At 42.3% G+C, this 13,711-nt stretch overlaps 1 protein-coding gene across 1 annotated transcript in view; it reads right to left on the bottom strand.

Annotated features, from left to right (window-relative positions):
• Nucleotides 1–13,711, bottom strand: part of VIPR2 (vasoactive intestinal peptide receptor 2) — a 93,774-nt gene that overhangs the window by 26,700 nt on the left and 53,363 nt on the right. The window contains exons 5-7 of the mRNA XM_032234977.1: nucleotides 10,018–10,112; nucleotides 6,663–6,801; nucleotides 3,725–3,875 (exon numbers count right to left, since the gene is read on the bottom strand). Of these exons, the coding sequence (XP_032090868.1) occupies nucleotides 3,725–3,875; nucleotides 6,663–6,801; nucleotides 10,018–10,112 (385 nt within the window). The remainder of the gene's footprint in view (nucleotides 1–3,724; nucleotides 3,876–6,662; nucleotides 6,802–10,017; nucleotides 10,113–13,711) is intronic.

Genomic DNA, 13,711 nt, shown 5'->3' on the forward strand with positions numbered 1-13,711 from the left:
CTATAATCTGTGATGTCATTGTGCACTAGTGGCTCCTTCCAGCTTTGACGAAGATTGGACTGTAGACTGATATGAGAAATGTAAGAAAAATAAAATAAAAAGAATGCTCTCTCTCCTTCTCCTCCACATGACCTGAGACCGGACCATTACAGGGTGGGGCCGGCTGCTGTCTCCACCGCCCAGAGAACAGACATCTCAGGTAAGAACCAACACCCATTCTCCAATGTTGGTGGAGATAGCAGCCAGGCTGGGACATACCAAAGTCAGGGCCGTCCTTAAAAGTGGGGATATGTCCGGTCTGGTGTCCATTATGTTACATGCACCTGTTGCAGCACTCTCCGGCCAAATGCCATATCAGCCGACGCATATCTGTCCAATTTGTAGTGCTGGAAGAAAGGAGTGGGTGATGTCCAGGTGGCAGCTTGACAAATTTCTTCGATGAGCACTTATGTAGTCCATGCTGCTGTGGTGGCCGCGCTCCTGGTGGAGTGGGCTGTGATGTGGCATGGTGGTGGTAATGCCTAAGCTTTGTAGGACAGTTTGATGCATGTCCAAATCCAACAGGCTAGGATTGATGGTGTGGCTTTGACCCCCAGAGACACCTGTCAGAAAGACACGAACAGGGCCTCTGATCGTCGGAAGGTGACTGATGTAAATTTGTAGTGCCCTTCGGATGTCAAAGGAGTGCCACTTATGCTTGAGTTGACATTGGGGAGATGGACAAAAATCCAGTAAGACCAGTTCCTGGGCCCTGTGAAATCTGGAGTTGATTTTTGGTATGAATGCTGGGTCAAGGTGTAACACCAGCTTGTCAGGGTGGAAATGCAGAGATCCTGTCTGACTGACAGAGACATGCCTGGCTGATGTTATGGCTACCAGGAATGCGGTCTTGAGCAAGAGGTGCCTTAAGGACCTCGAAAGCAAGGACTCAAGCAGTGGAGTAGTGAGCACCTCCAGCACCTTGGGCAAGTCCCAGGTTGGGTACCTTCTGGATGACTGGCTGATGAAGGTTAGAGGCGCCACGGAGGAATCAGCGAACAAGTGGATGTTAAGAATTTTGTTTTTTTTTAAGCCTGGAATATAAAGAAGATATAAAAGGAATACAAAAAAGGCTGTAATAACAGAGAGAAAGGAAGTATCACCACCACTTGGATGCTGGAGGCTTGGAAATATTGTCTTTTCTTTTTTTCTCTTTGATCATTTGACTTTGCATTTCAAGGTTCCTCAGCTTGTTTACAGAGAGTGATAGTGAGAAGAGCATGGGCTGTTTATACAGGTGCTCTTCAGGAGCTTTATTGGCAGCTAGTGAAATGAAAACAAAGCCTTGTCTTGAAAGATTGTAAATGAACTTGCTTTAAATTTATTAAAAAGTTTTGAATGCCAGAGTGGCAGTGTTTGCAAGTTGGAAGAATGGCGCAACATGACAAAGAAACGTTAACATTGCAAAAGATTATGTTTGAAATTCAAAAATTATTAGAAGTAACAGAAAATTGAGAAGAAATTGGAGAACATAGATCGTAGAACAGCAAAATTTGATGGAAAAATTGAGGATGTTCATCAAATGAAGAAAGTGGAGGTCAGAGTTCTAAAAACTGAAGGAAAAAATAAAAGAGACAAGAAAATTGTTGATACTGACAGTGAACTGAGCGTGGTTGGAACTGGAAAGAGTGGAATATGGAAAGGGGAGATAGATGGACTGGAGCTCTACCCCAGATTTCAAAGAATAGAAGAAGAAAAGAGAGAAGAATTGGTGGAGCTAAGGGGAGAAATTTTGTCAGAAGCACTTGTGATAACCAAAGTTAAGCTGGTCGAAGAAGCAGATGGAGGGTTTCGAGCTTACACAAGGTATGCAATAAGCATAAGTTGCGAAGAGAAGTCCATACAAAACTTACTAAGGAAATAACCAGAATACTAATGCCACAAAATGGCAAGAGACATAACACTGGACTATTACTGGAAAACACAGGTTGATGTAATGAAAACGTATAATAAAAAATTAAGTCAAATTTAGTTAAATTTAGAGCATTATGTATAAAATGAAGTGATATAGATACAGTTAAATAATTGATTGATAATGATAATAATGCATATAAATGTATTGGTTTGATAAGAGGAAATTTGATATAAATTGCAAATGGTGACTACGAACGGAGGTTTAGAAACTCTGTTATTAAATATAACCAATTTTTATTTAGAACATGTTATAAAGATATAATGTTACTGGATGATATTGCCATTATGTGGTTTTGCTTTAAATTTGGAATATTTTATATAAAAGGATGTAAAAATAATTATAGTCAAATGAAGGTTGAGGTATGATGATAGTAATATATATAAATATATTTGATTTAAAATATATGATTTGATATGAATTGTAGGCGATGACTGTGGAAGGGAAGCACGGAGGTTTTTGTAACCAATCGACACACTTTCTACAATTTGTAATGGAAGATGGTTTTGTGTGTGGGGGGTTGTGCTTTGTCTGTTTGTGTTTATTCAAAAATTAAAAAAAATTCTTTATAAAAAAAATGGCCGCCATGCTTCCACACCCCTGGCAATGTTAGGTGATATTCCGGCTCCGAGGAAAAAGCGTGAGCTGATGGAGATCTGAGGCCACTCATCCAGAAAGCCTTTGAGTGAGCGCTCGTGAGCCTGGTGGTCTGGTTTTGGCAAGGATTGCGACACAGCATTCCAGAACTAATTTGAGGGCGCAGTCGCTGCCCTCACAGCCTTGAGGCCTCAACGATCCAGCCGGACCGCAGGCCCTGCTGGCCAATTTTTCCATCTCCTGCTCAATCCTAATTTAAAATGGAGCAGGGAGACCTAAATTGGAAAAAAATGTTTTAGAAAAAAGCCAATTGGAATTAATTTATCTCTGATCTACCAGGGAGAGAGCAAATATCACGTTCAGTCCTGAATAGACTGAGTCTGAAGCTGGGAGGAGCCACCAGTGCACAATGACATCACAGATTGTAGACTCAGTCCAATTGGATACTTGGATAGAGTAAACCCAGCCTGGCTGCTATCTCCACCAATATTGGAGAATTTCCCCCATGCTTCTTCAGGAATTCTGTAGTTGTCTGTCCAAATACAGGTGGTCCTCGACTTACAACAGTTCATTTAGTGACTGTTCAAACTTACAATATCACTGGACTTATGACCATTTTTCTCACTTAAAACCACTGCAGCATCCCTATTGTCAAGTGATGAAAATTCAGACGCTTGGCAACTAGCTCATATTTATGATGGCTGCCATGTCCCGGGGTCAAGTGATTAATCTTTTGTGACCTTCCGACAACCAAAAGTCAATGGGGAAGCCAAATTCACTTAATAACTGTGCTAGTAATGATTCACTTAAGAATTGTGACAAGAAAGGTCCTAAAATGGGGTGGGGGGATTCACTTAAAGTCTTGCTTAACAACAGAAAGTTTGGGCTGAATTGAGGTCATAAGTCAAGGATTAAACACTAAGGTCAGGGGACTAAAATATTTGTAACCCATCAAACTACATAAATCCAGTCAGCCATGTGGCAACATCTCTGTGCATCTCCATTAGTTTTGCACTTGCTGAACCTTCAAAACAATAGTGGGTCAAAGTTGGGACAGTTATCAACACAAACAATATGGAGCTTGACCAAGTCTCAAATTCTAGAAGCCCTAAGCAGGATCCCAAATCTTGAGGGGGAAGGAATAAAAAACAGAGATAACTATATTGACCTTCTTACCCCATCCAGTAAGGAGATATGCGGAGAAGTGTCTGTTAGAAGAGAACATGATCATAAGGAGGATGTGGAGATAAAGTCCTTCAACTAAGAGCCAATAAAAGTTGGCCATTACACAGTACTGGAAAAATACCAAGCTAGCCTTGCAGCCGACCTGAAAGTTACAAATCAAGGATGAAATGTTTATGCAAAGAATCTGCTGTAACACAGTAAATGGTTTCCTTTGTTTAAAAGCTCTTTTGATAGACACAAGCTTTGACAAGAGATTTCTCCTTCCATGAATTTAGCTATTGATGGGCTGAAACAGGCTCTTTCAACTGTTTTGGACTAAGTTCAATGAATGAAAGCAAATGCCAAGTGCTTCTCAAAACCAGGTTTGAGACTGATGTACTTGGTTTTTTTCACCTCCTAACTTTGTGGCATATTCGTCATGTTGTGTTCTTTTTTACAATCAAATTTGTCTGTGATTTTCTTACAGATTTCAGTGCAAAAAAAAGGCCCAGGAATTAAAAACGTCATCTCCTCTGAGAATCAGGAGATGGCAGAGGTATTTAAGACCACCCATTAATCAGAAGTAATTTGGTTTGGGAAACATGTTCCCATCCCTTTTTAAAGTTAGTTTATTCTACGGCAGCTGTGCCAGAAGCAAAAAATAGCTCATGGAATGCACAACCCTGAGGAAAAACTGAAAAGCATGGCTTGACTATTGTATAAGTAAACCAGAATAAAAGCACAGCACAAGTGATTCGTTGCTGCAGATATTTCATCACATGGACCACATTACAACAATGCCAGCAAGTTAGGACTTTGAAGAAATAGTCAGAAGTAGGGGGAGGAGAAGAATGTTCCTTCTCAAATTAGCCAAGGCAGTCACTCCCATCTGAATTGTATGAGACTGAACATGCAAAGCATTTTTGTCAGAATACCTTTGTGAAAAGCCATGTCACATTTAATTAACAGGGGAAGGAAAGGGATTACATATGAGGAAGCTTCATGCTGAAGACTAAAACTCCTCCAATTGCTATCAGATTCTTGGTTCGCATTAATTAAGCGGAAGGGAAGGGAATTGTAATATAATTGGATTTGAGAAAAATATTTAATTGCTGTATTTCTTCAGACTGTCTTCTCTATCAAGACTTCTCTCTTTTATAAAGGTAAAGGTTCCCCTCACATATATGTGCTAGTCATTCCTGACTCTAGGGGGCAGTGCTCATCTCCATTTCAAAGCCAAAGAGCCAGCGCTGCCTGAAGATGTCTCCGTGGTTATGTGGCCGACATGATTAAATGAAGGTGTACAGTACACTGTTACCTTCCCATCAAAGGTGGTTCCTATTTTTCTACTTGCATTTTTTAAAATAAATTTTATTTTGTTTGTACAAACTTCACATCTTTGCAACACAGTACATTTTTTTACCTATCTGTTGTGTCTGTTTTATCTATACCAATAAATCTTTTTTAACTATGACTACATATATTTGTGCATTTACATTATTTCATACATTTTGTCTACTTGCATTTTTATATGCTTTTGAACTGCTAGGTTGGCAGAAGCTGGGACAAGTAATGGGAACTCACTCTGTTATGCGGCACTAGGGATTCGAACTGCTAACCTTTCTGATTGATAAACTCAGCATCTTAAACACTGAGCCACCAGGTCCCTCATACTATTACTGAGTTTCATACTGAGGAATAAAATCTATGAAAATCATACTCTATAATGCTCTGTGACAGTTCTCCCTATGGGCGTGTATGTGTTACGGCACTCTTACAAGCACTGTAAAACGATTTGTGTTTACCAGAGATGTATTACATGTGCTATAACACTCTTGGCATGCAATTTCACTATAAATCCCTCCATGTCCACTAGAGTTGTTTCTTCCTGCCAAACTAAGCATGCTAAGAGCTGCTGCTACCTTTATTTCTCAATTTCAAAAGTTAAGATGTTTGATAGATTAATATTGTCCGGTGTCAACAGGCAAAACTACATACATACACTCACACATATCACTATTCATTTTTTTTTAAAAAAATATTCAAATTATCTTTCCGTTTCTAGCACCACTCATTGTTAGGAAATTTTAAAATGCATTTTGGCTAGGATGATCTTGCAAATTCAGTGATAGATGGATCAAAGTTTCAGATGGGAAGATGCCCATAGTGCTAGCCGGTAGTGATTTTACAATTATTAAACCTGAAATAAAGGCTTCCAGACCGCATTCCAACTTATTCTTATTTCTATCTCTTTTGGTAAATTCATTTCATCCCTTGATATGGTCCCCTTTTTCATTTTTTCTTTAGAAAAACAACATTAGGCATAAAAACACAAATCTCTCTCTCTCTCTCTCTCTCTCTCTCTCTCTCTCTCTCTCACACACACACACACACACACACACACACACACACACACAAAAACACACACACAACCAACTGCTCTGTCATGTACATTCTCTGGAATCTTTACATGCTGTTATAGCACTGATCAAGATTTAAGATTGATGAAGGAGAACCTTGATTTTAATAAAATCAATCAGCATATCAGCTGCATCTAATGCTACATATATATTTATATTTATATTTAGAGTCACAACCCCTGGTAAGCCCCAATTATGGGAGGAAGCTAACTGCTTCCATTATCTGTCAATCGGCTTGTCACAAGAGTCCATCACGACAGAAACCCAATATTTTTACTGTTTCCTTTGTTATATTTGTGTGTTTTTTTAATTAAAAATAATGGCTAGCTGATGAGAGCTAAATAGCTTGAAATAGTCTCCCTTTATTTATTTATCAGCACAAATAATATCACCACCACCACCACCTTGCAGACCTATGTTCAAATTCTTTTCCAGCAAGCCAGAACAGAAGTCTCACTACCCTTGCTGATAACCTACAATGATGTCAAAGATCATGGACATGACAGAAACAAAACAACTTCTCCACTTACCCAAGAAGCATGATCTGAACACTTAGCTGGGCTAGTGTCGGAATAGAGGATTCCATCTTTAACTAAGACAGCGATTGCCTTTAAAATGAAAGACAGGAACAGATTCAAATGTATGTAGTTCCGAGTGCAGTGAAGTTTCCTGCATATGGAAAGAGAAAAAAAAACTCAAAGTATAGCTGAAGATCTTTCTACTTACCGTCTGTTTTTGATAAGAACAATTAAGAAAAGAATATAATGTAGGTGTAGCCAGGGGTGGTATTCACTTATCTTCCCTACCGGTTTACAAATGTGAGCGTGTGTGGAGGTTCAGTCGCTTTTCTCGCACGTGCCACTTCCATGCATATGCACAGCCTTCCGCGCATGCGCTTTTGTTGAAGAACTGGCCGAAATGGGATGCCGTAGAACTTGAGCGGGACCACCCGCGATTTCCGCTACCAGTTTGGGCGAACTGGTCCAAAATGGCAGAATACCACCTCTGGGTGTAGCTCTTGAGTGCCCCATATCTATATTCTGCTTTGCCCTCTGCTATTCTACAAGCTGCATCGCCTTTACTGTTGAGACATAATAATGCCAAAAGCTCTCCTTTTAGGGGATAGTCCAGAGTTAGCAGTAAAGAATCAGAATCTCTCATGCTCCACCCAAACAGAATAAAAATTAAATAGTTATTAAAATGCAAAGTTACTCTAGTTTGCACGGTCTTGTGTGACAAATGAGGGATCTTGAGGGATTTCACTGAAAACTGAGAAAAACTGATGGCTGTGTCTTAACTTAAAATAATTGCTAAAGTGATTTATTTTAAGGCAAGGATGCTTTTCATTTCTCTTTCTCTCCTTGGAGGGTTGCAAGGAGGAAATATAGTTTAACAGTTTTAGCCTCTTTTTTGTTTTTTGGAATGAGCTGGGTTTTGGAGTGGTTATTTCCTCAAATGTGAAAGATGGATCAGAAGGAAGCGCTGAAGAATTGGTGCTTTTGAATTGCAGTGTTGGAGAAGACTGTTGAGAGTCACTTGGACTTCAAGGAGATCAAATCAGTCAATTCTAAAGGAAATCAACCCTGACTGTTCTTTGGAAGGACAGATCCCAAAGCTGAAATAGCTCACCTAATGAGAAGAGAGGACTCATTGGAAAAGACCCTGATCTTGGGAAAGATGGAAGGCAAAAGAAGAAGAGGACGGCAGTGGATGAGATGGTTAGATAGTGTCATTGATGTAATGAACATGAATATGGGCAAACTCCAAGAGGAAATGAAGGACATGGCTTAGCAAGTAAACAAAAACAAAATTCCCTTAAAATAGATGTGTTAAATCTCCTAGCACAGTCTACTGTTCAAGAAACTATTATTTCTACATGCTCCATCCAGACTGCAGTTTCCTGTTCTTTGTAAAGAGGGTGAGATTTCTGGGGTACCAATTTTCCTAGAAATATCCCATTGTTACTTATCCACGTGGTCTAGTTGATAAAAAAACATGAGTGGTTTATATTGTTTTCTTCTATGCAGTATGAAATGATGCCTTTGCCATTGTTACTAAAGTGATAATCCATCTTTAGCATCTTCTTATATTATTGTTGCCCAATATGTTGGCTTAGCCAGCCAGCTAAGATTACCTTCATGTCTTGGGGGACCCTGTTGAGGGGTACATATTTTTGGCAAATACTTGAATGTTCTTCACAGGAGAAGAACACCCTTTACATGAAAGGGAAAACCTAATTTTACAACTAGATCAGTGATTTTTGTCATCACATGCCGAAAGCATAATGAAATGCACGTGTGACACACACAAACACACCAAGCCCCCCCTGCGCATGTGACACCCCCCCATGCCATGTTTTGGGCCTAGCAGGCCTCCCTGAAGCCACATGGGACCAAAAACGGGCCATGGGGGGGTGCCCCCTGCGCATGCGTGCATGACCCTCCCAGCCCCCTGCGCATGCATGTGTGTCTCCCACATGTACCCCTTCCCCTGCGCATTCAGGGCAGAGACCTGAAAGTCAGCTGGCCAGTGGGAAGTGCACGCGCATGCACAGTGGAGCTGAGCTGGGACGATGGCTTGCATGCCCGCAGAGAGAGAGAGAGCTCTGCGTGCCACCGGTGCCACGAAACTAGATAATTGCATTTCAGCACTCGCTTCTTTTAAACTGCCTTTTTACAGAGATAACTTTTTCCTATTATGAAATATAGTCTTGGTTTTTTTTTAACTGTGTATATTTGCAACCTATTATTGGTTATATTATATTATTATTATATTATTAATATTATTGCTCTATCATATAAGTATGTATGGCAATTTCTAATTACTCTTTTCTTTATTTACATCCTAAAGATATGATAAAGAAAGGACTAAATATTTACTGCCCATTTTTTCATATGACTGGCACTGCCTTCTTTCATGACTCTGACTGGTAGAACATCTTCTGAATTCATTGGTCCTGGGGAGGTTTTGTGCAAGGTGCGGGAGGGGGGAGGTCCCGCAGTGCAACCTGTCTTTCATTGTATGAGCCTTGCTCTTCCAACAATTATCTTTAGCAATCTTCTCTGGAACTTTCCCCTGAACTCACAAGCTTTCTGTAGTACAACACTGCCCAGTTAAAATTAGGTTCACTAATCAGCCCTGTTATTTAATGAAACAAATCTTCTATGGTTGCTGCTGATCTAAATCCATTTTAGGCCCTGGATACATTGGAAATTTTGAAATGATGTTGGTACTACTCACATAAAAATGGCTGCCAAGGGAAAGCTCTGCTCATTCGGGAAATGGCCGAGTTGACGAAAACAGCCAGTCAGAAGGCAATTCAATAAGGTTGTCCCACATCACCTCCTTTAGATCTCCCCACCCACTCACCTATTTTCCTCAGCAGCTGGGCCTCCTTGCTGGACTGATTGCACGCTCCAGAGAGCTAGCAAAGCATAGGATTGTATTCATCTATATATCTAGAGGGCTTGTCTGGATTCCGAAAGGATTTTTACAAATATAGGTGATACTACAGAGTGGCACTTTGGTCTGCACCAAACCAGCTGCTTTCCATTTATTATTTTAATTAAATGGTTGCAATTAAACCCATCTGAACAAATGAAAAATCTCAACAACTGGATCAGCTTTCCTAGACAGCATCCAACCTATTTAGACTTTGGATGAAGATCCCAGAAATGTAGAGTCCAAAAATACCCCAGAAGGCAACAATAAACAATTTCCATATGGTGGCCAAGATAACCACATGGTCATGTCCTTCAAATCAAAGGAGGCTTTATTTAAAATGTAAAATAACGGACCTGTTAAGTGACGAATGAGAACATTACCTTCTCCTATTCTGCCACTGTTCCAAAATACTTAGTCCCTGCCATGTTTCAACAAACTTACCTGAAAACGCAAAGAATGATGCTTCCTGTGATCAGAGCAATGAGAGAAACACTGTGTCCGAGGGTATAAATTGCTTTCACCCAAACATAGAAAACCTAAAAAACAAACATGTATTTTAATTAATTACCATGAGCAGACATTTGGAAAAGATTCAGCAAGAGAATTGCTTTTTAAATACAGTAGGTCATAGAAATTGTACAAAATACTTTTGTACCTTTCAAATGGAGATTTTTATTTATTTATTTAGTAAATTTATATGCTGCACATCTCACTATTTAGGCAGAGAATACTCTCCAGAATCTTGGTCTATATTGTGCAGGTGACATACAGCAAGCAGCCCTCTGTCATTCATTCATTCATCCATTCATAAATTTATAAGACAGCGCAAAGACGCCATTCAACATAAACACAGTAAATCAAAAAGAAAAAGCCTAATTACTAAGTCAAGAATATATAAATATAAAATGTAAAATGTGACCAAGCATTCAACCACTCACAGGAGAGGCACCCGCTCAACTTGACCCCTAATGCTTGGGGGGAAAGCCAAATGTTAAGCATGTTTTAAAGGCGAGAAGCGTTGGGGTGTCATATATAGGGAGAAGGGGAAATTGTTCCAAAGAGCAGAAACCATCCCAAGTTCATACTGCCAAAATTTCACCACTAAAATTATTTGGATTTTGTCTCTGGAAATTCTCCTTTCCCCATTCTCCCTCTTAAATACATCCCAAAACCAAGAAGTCCTGGTCTTATTAAACCTCTCGGCGGCTTTCAATACCATCGACCATAGTATCCTATTGTGACGACTCGGAGGGTTGGGAGTGGGGGGCACCGTTTTGCGATGGTTCTCCTCCTACCTCTTGGATCGATCACAGTTGGTGTTGACTGGAGGCAGAGATCGACCCTGAGGCGCCTCACTTGTGGGATGCCCCAGGGTTCGGTTCTCCTACCCCTCCTGTTCAACATATATATGAAACCGCTGGTTTCAGGGTACAGTATCATCAATACGCTGATGATACCCAACTTTTCATCTCTACCCCAAACCACCCCACCAATGCCCTCGACATGATGTTCTGGTGCCTGGAGGCTGTGCGGATCTGGGTGGGGACGAACAGGCTCAAGCTTAATCCCTCCAAGACTGAATGGCTGTGGTTCCCGTCATCCCGATTTGTGCATTACGTACCATCTTTGATGACTAGGAGAGAAATTTTAGCCCTCTCAGAGAGGGCCCGCAATCTGGGAGTCCTCCTGGATACGCGGCTTAGTTTAGAAGAACATCTTATGGCGGTGACCAGGGGGGCCTTTTACCAGGATGCCCTGTGCACAGTCATTAACTCCCTTGTCCTTTCTCACCTGGACTACTGTAATGCTCTCTACATGGGGCTGCCCTTGAAGAGCACCCGGAGGCTCCAGCCAGTCCAGAATGCGGCCGCGCAGGTTGTCATGGGGCTAGGTGCTCCCATGTTACATCCCTTTTAGAAGGCTTGCACTGGTTGTCGGTTGTTTTCCATGGCTTAGGCCCAGGGTACTTGCAAGATTCCCTACTGCCACCGGTAGCCTCCCACCGTCCAGTGCGATCCCACAGTGTTGGCCTCGTCAGGGTGCTGTCGGCCAGGGAGTGTCAACTGGCGACCCCCAGGGGGAGAGCCTTCTCTAGGGGAGTGCCTTCCCTTTGGAATGGAGCTTCGCATAACCCCCGACCACCGGTCCTCCCGGCACGCCCTAAAAAGTTGGCTTTTTCAGCAAGCCGGCCTGGCCTGAATAGAATAAAATAAAATAATTTTAATTGTCAATTTTAATTTAATCCTAAATTTGACGTAAATTGTCAATTGAAGGTTATTGTATTGCCTATTTAATCTTTTCTAACTTTTGTCATATATGTTTTTATGTTGTATGCCACCCTGAGTCCTTTGGGAGAAGGATGGCATATTAATCCAATAAAATCAAAACCAAATCAACCAATCGGAGTCAACTGAGGTACTTTTTACAGCTTTTATTTGTAGAACATGCATACAGAACAAGAACGTCAACTTCAGCACCTTGCTCTGCTTGACAGTTATTTATACAGGAGTGGGCTTTTACAATGTAAAAGCCTGCTTTCAGTCTAGCACATCTTAACCAATAGGCGTGAGCCTTTGGTTGCCGAGCTGTCAGTTGTAACTTGAGGCCGGTCGTAAGTTGAGGACCTAAGAGTGATCGCAAGTCGAAGAATTCACACATCTTCTCCCCAAGCATGCGCAAATCCGCCAAATAGGTGGGGCACCTCCAGATCTGCCCAGAATGCCTCAGTTGTGGCTCGTCAACCATGGAGGTAGGTCATCCCCGTTGCGCTCCTCCCCAGTCGTGATGGCCCCATCCATCTTGGGCCACCAGACATAGCTGCGGCCCAGGGCCTTCATATGAGCTATGCCTGGGTGGCCCAAGTGGAGGTCATCAAGCAACTGGGCCAGCAGGGTGGAGGGAACTACCATCCTATCCCCCAGAGCAGACATCTACCCTGGAGCAAGAGTTCCAGTTGGCGAGCCGTGTAAGGGCGGAACTCGTCTGGTACCTTGCCTAAGGGCCACCCCCTGTGCACCCAGTTAATGACTTGGGAGAGGAGAGGGTCAACCCTAGAATGATGGGCAATGTCTGAAACCAACATCAGAAGGTCAAGGTCCTCAATGGACAAGACCACAGGGCCAGGGGCAGGGTCGTGGCTTTCCGAAGGGAGAGGGCAGTGGCTGAGGGCATCAGCATGCCCCAGCTGTTTCCCAGGCCGGTATTGCAATAAGTATTGGTAGGCAACCATAAATTCCGTCCACCGTGATATGTGCGGTGACAAAATAGGAAGGGTAGGGCGATCATCGGCCAGAAGCCCAAGGAGAGGCTTATGGTCAGTGAGTAAGGTGAAGTGGCAGCGTACAGATATTCATGAAACCTTTTAATCCCGGAAACTGCAGCCAGAGCCTCCTTGTTGATCTGGCTATAGTTGCTCTCCATTGCAGAGAGAGTCCAGGAGTAAAAGGCGATGGGGGCCTCTGAGCCATTGGGGAAGATGTGGCTGAAGACGGCCCCCAATCCATAAGGGGAGGGGTCACATGCTAATGTCAGGGTAGCCTGTCACTATATTGGACTAGGACAGCTGCTGACATAAGCATGGATGTGACAGCTGCAAGTGCATGTGCTTTGCGACTGTCCCAGTGCCAGGGAGCCGCTCTGTTGAGCAATTGATGGAGCAGCTCGGCTAGTGATGCTTGTGTAGATGGACATAAAAATTTAAAAGGCCAAGGAACACCTATAGCTTAGCCTTGCAGGTGTGGATGGAGGCGTTCCGCACATCCTTGATTTTTGCAGGAGTGGGGTGAAGGCCTTGGGCATCAAAGAAGAAGCCCAAGAACTCCACCTGGGGCATTCCTATGCAGCATTTGCTATGCTTCAATTTTAGTCCTGTTTGCCTAAAGCAGGAGAGGATGTTCCGAAGCATTTTGATGAGTTCTGATTGGCTGCCAGCAGCGATCAGAACATCATCAAAATAAGGAAGGACTCCGGGAAGGCCTTGGAGCAATCGCTCCATCAGGTTTTGAAAAAGTCCCGGAGCCACGGAAATGCCGAACTGTAAACAGCAGCAGTGGAAAGCACCCCGGTGGGTGACAATGGTCTGGGCAGCCGCGGCCTCGTCATCCAGCAAGAGTTGCTGGTAGGTGGGGGCCATATC

This window comes from Thamnophis elegans, chromosome Z (assembly GCF_009769535.1).
Source record: "Thamnophis elegans isolate rThaEle1 chromosome Z, rThaEle1.pri, whole genome shotgun sequence".
NCBI lineage: Eukaryota > Metazoa > Chordata > Lepidosauria > Squamata > Colubridae > Thamnophis > Thamnophis elegans.